Source organism: Thalia democratica, chromosome 1 (assembly GCF_965202585.1).
Source record: "Thalia democratica chromosome 1, ktThaDemo2.hap1.1, whole genome shotgun sequence".
Classification (NCBI taxonomy): Eukaryota; Metazoa; Chordata; class Thaliacea; order Salpida; family Salpidae; genus Thalia; species Thalia democratica.
In genome coordinates, this window is record NC_139165.1 from 73,459,217 (window position 1) to 73,463,906 (window position 4,690).

A 4,690-nucleotide genomic window follows, 5' to 3' on the forward strand; every position below is an offset into this window, starting at 1 on the left:
CTGACATAATCTGATTTTTTTTTAGTTTTATCAAATTTCCTGACTATTTTTAAAAACTCCCCATTTTTTCCTGACTTTTGTCATTTAAGAAGATTTTCCTGACTTTTCCTGATTTCCTGACCATGTGGCAACCCTGCATGAATCTTTGGTTAAAAACTTACTTTTATTTTATGATTCAGCTAAGTTGAGTATTTTTTTAAATGACTATTGTTTTAAACTTGAATTAAGTAATCATATAAAAAACATCATGAAAATAGACAAATTTATTTTATAGAACCAACATTTTGAGAACATTTAATGCAGTGTAATCAAAAAGCTTTTTTGTGTGCATCCATAAAAAAAATTGTTGGCTGTGACCTTACACATAACGTTTTGTTTGACAGAAAGATAATTATAAACCCAAAACTGTAGTATAAAAATCATTTAATGTTCAAAAATAACTTGGCATGTCACCAAAATAAAATTTCTACTTATTTATTTCTCTTAAACAATAATCAAAAATTTTAGTTAGTAGAAAAATTTGTAATTTAATAAATACTTAATCAATTTTTGTACTTTCAACTCAATAGAGGATTCAAAAAGCTAATACTTGAAACAATTTACAAAATGAAATTACATGAATAAAATAAATTCAACCATACGACAAAGCATAAGTTCAATCCAGTAGATTAGCGTCCATACTTTTGAAATTCCCACTCACGATTATCAAGAGGACAAACTTGCCTGGTCTTCAACCACCTGTTTGAAAAACATTGAGTAATATAAATATATTTTTATATATATAAAGCAAAATTTATTCACTCAACCTGATGAAACCAATATCTTTAAATAGCTCAATACCTTAAAAAAAGTAGTAACCTTTTTACTTTTAAGTTAAAGAAACAATAAAATTGGTATCTACTTTATTTCGTACTCCAACCTAACATTTTAATATATTAACAATAAAAAAAAAGTATAAACATCAGTTTTATTAATAACAATTGCTTTGACAGACAAAAAATAATCAATTTAAACCTGGAATTGCAGTGAAACTTAAAGTTAAAAAAAATGTTAAAATTGAGTTAAATTTTCTTTGATACTTAGAAACTATTATTTTGATATATCAAAAAAAAAACATTCTTATATGAGAACCTATATATCAATTTAAGTTCCAAAAGTTTATTTCTAACCTGGAAATGCAGTGAAAGTGAAAGGCATGGTTGCAAGTTCCCCATGCCACCGTGCACTCATCACTGCTTGCTCCTGATTGATTTGCCTGGCACTCAATGCACAGGTCCATTATGTGGTTGCGGCAGATGGCACAGTTGTCTACCTGAATGTCCCATGCCCACAACGCCACAGCCGACCACTTCTTCACTTCGAAGCGCTTCTTGGGCTGCAGCTGGGACGTTGATGGCTGCTCTGTATCCATTTTTGATCAGAACTAACTTATATTACCTGTAGTGTTGAATTTTTATGAAAAAAAAAGTTACTTATAATACATTTTTTTAAAGCTGTTAGTAATTTAGATAGAATGAATAAGTTTTACTAGTTTTTTTACTCAACATTAACTTGGCCAAAAGTAAATAGATGTTGAATTATATTAAGTTTATTATTTGCAGTTGTAAACTAATTAAACTTGAAGGTTTAAATAAGAATTGATTGTGCTCAGTTAAAAATATTCTTTAGCTAACTCATCAAAATTATTTATACATTTTTAAAAAATTTGAAAGTGTATATTTACTAGCTTACTTTTTTAAAATCAACTTCTGAACTTATTACCTGTGGTGTTGAATTTTTATGAAAAATTCATTTATAATACAGTTTTTTAAGTTGTTAGTAGTTTAGATAGAATGAATAAGTTTTATTATTTTTTTCACTCAACATTAACTAGGCCAACATTCTTAAAAAGTCTCAACTTTTTTAAGTAAATAGATGTAAAATATATTAAGTTAATTTTTTGCAGTTGTAAACTAATTAACTTAAAAGGTTTAAATAAGAAATGATTGTGCTCTTTTAAAAATATTCTTTAGCTAACACATCAGAATTATTTATTCACTTGAAAAATATTTTACTTGCTTACTATTTTAAAAGCAACTTCTAAACTTAGCAATTGAGGACATAGGGAGTTTACCTTGTTTAAAAGTTAACCTTATGTTTTTGAATTTTATCTTAGCAATCAGAAATTTTAAATGCTCGAAAAAATTCAAAGTAGCTTTTAGGATATAAGCAATCAAAGCTGGTGAGCTCAATAGGTTACTAATGGAAGGAGCAAACTAAAATCTTGAAAAAAAGACTACTAAATAAAAATCTATTTTCTGCTTCAGTTTTTAATCGATCTCACTAAAATTTCACAGTCAGTTTATTGCTAATACCTGATTTCTTAATTCACAAATATATAAATTTTGAAAATACTTTTAACATTTTTTTTAATTTTTTCCTAGTTTAAAATTTTAATTTTTTAGTATTTTTAAGTTCCAACATTGAAAGTTTTCTGAAAATTAGAGATCTATAGCGCGAAAAAGAAGGAATATAGATATAATTATAGTGAATTCTTAAATATACAAGAAAATTCTTTTAAAAATGTAAACCATACATTTGTATCAGAGACTTAAAAAAATTGTTTTCATCTAACAAGCTTTGTAAAAATTCTGTGTTGTATAAAAACTAACATATAGTTTATACTTACATACAAGAATAAATGTTAAATTTTGCACAAGAAATTCTTACCCCTATGTTCTTAGTTAGTATACAAATTTTGATTTGAACCTTGTATTTGTGTTCAACTTTTAGAATCAATTACTTAGAAAAAATATTTTGGCTTAAAATTTTGTTGGACATTTATTTAAAGAAACTTGATAAAATTTATAAGTGTTTCTGCTAGTTTTAATCTTTTTGAAATTTAATTATAAAAAGGTATTTAGTCGTAACTTTTTTATAAAACTTTATTTGTGTTTAAAAACAGTTTTGAGTTCAAGTATTAACTTGTGTTTTATTTATCAAGATTTAATTTTTAAATTATCTGAAATGTTAACTAACTTAATTTGTATTTTAAGTAGTTTTTTTAATTTGTAATAAAGTGATTTTAAATAAAACCAATAAATTTGCCATCTTATATTGAATAGTTTTGGAATTTATAATTTTACAATTTTAACAACTTTTCATACATTGCTTATTTTTATTAGAAAGTTTATCAGGTTATGTTTAATTTAATTCTTAACTTAAACATAGATAATTAATTTTGTAGTCAAACCATGGTCAGCAAACTTTGAAGAGAGTTTACGTCACACAAATAAATTACAAAACAAATAAATTGTTAAATTTTGATAATTGTACAACTGTTAGCATTTAAGGTACACCTTTTTCTACAAAATTTAACTTTAGCTTTTATATGAAAGCTTTAAATACAAACTACAAGCCATTTTTTATAGAACTCAAAAATATCATTTAACTTTTGAGATATTTCATTTTTTGTAAAATGTTTCTAATAAAAGTGTTTAGACTGCAAATTTTTTGGGGTCAATTTTCTTGGATATATTAAAATTCACTAAAAATCTATCTCTTTCCTTCATTTTTCAAGCAATCTTCTTAAAATTTTCTGGAAATGTTCCTTATATTAAAAGAAAAATATGTTTCTTATGAATTTTAATAACTTAGAAAATAAAAATTTTAATAAAATATTTTAAAAAAAGTGTTTTTTTTTCAATTTTCTTTATTTTTACAAATTTTTTTTTAAATTCCAAAGTAACGTTTTTATGTTATTGTATAAAGATTAAACTGTGAAAGTTTAAAAAAGATTGCTTGAAAAATGTAGGAGGAGATAGATTTTGAATAAAATAGTCTTTTTTTGCTGTTTTAGTTTTCCCTTCCTATAGGGAACCTATTATGCGGCCCGACTTTGATTGCTCATATCTAAAAAAATTATTTAAATTTTTTTAAATGATAAAAAGCATCTTGAAGCTTAAAAAAATTCTATAATATAAGATCAACTTTTAAAACATGGCTTAAGTGACTGGTAAGAAACTTTGCTTACCCCTGATATAAGTAGGAATGAAAACAAGCGAGTTATAACTTTTCTTAGGTTATCCATTATGCATAATTTTAAAATGATATGTAGTTATTTTTATCATAAAAATACTCAATGCTGGACTGTTTATTAAATGGTTTTATGTTTACTTAAGGATATGAAAATTACCTGTTATTAGTTTCAATGTTTAAAAATAAAATAAATAAAATAGTTCAAGTGAACAAAAAATGCAAAAAAAAATTTAACTGAAACAACTCAACACAAAAAAAAAAACCAACAAAAAACAGTCTTTTTTATAGGTTAAGTTTTTTTATAGAACTTAAAACTAGCCAGAACTATACTGAAATTTAAAACAACTAACCTCAGAGTGTGGCCATCTTGGTAGTTTTCAAGTGGTTTTAATTATTTTACAACATTAGTTTTTGGTTTAAGTGGCAAGTAAAAATTTCCTTATAAAAAAATTGTAGTTGATAAAATTTCAATAATTAAAATGGCAGTGGAGTTATTTTAAGTTTTTGTACTTGGTAGTGCAACATAAAACTTAAAAAAAAAACTAATTTATCATGTTTGTCTTTCATTGAGACAAAAAACAGCCAGAGCAACAATAAAGAGTAGCTTGGGTTATATATAAATAGTAGGAGGTAGCCTGTGTTTATTTTAAAAAAATTATTAATACTAAAAATC

At 24.7% G+C, this 4,690-nt stretch overlaps 1 protein-coding gene across 1 annotated transcript; it reads right to left on the minus strand.

The window, feature by feature from the left end:
• Positions 1–248: 248 nt before the first annotated feature.
• LOC145841626 (E3 ubiquitin-protein ligase RBX1-like) lies at positions 249–4,457 on the minus strand. The gene is made up of 3 exons (XM_082949013.1): positions 4,368–4,457; positions 1,170–1,437; positions 249–738 (listed from the first exon to the last, which is right to left on the minus strand). The coding sequence occupies exons 2-3, from the start codon at positions 1,409–1,411 to the stop codon at positions 669–671; spliced, it is 312 nt and encodes a 103-aa protein (XP_082805139.1). The 5' UTR covers positions 1,412–1,437; positions 4,368–4,457; the 3' UTR covers positions 249–668.
• Between the last annotated feature and the right edge of the window lie 233 nt (positions 4,458–4,690).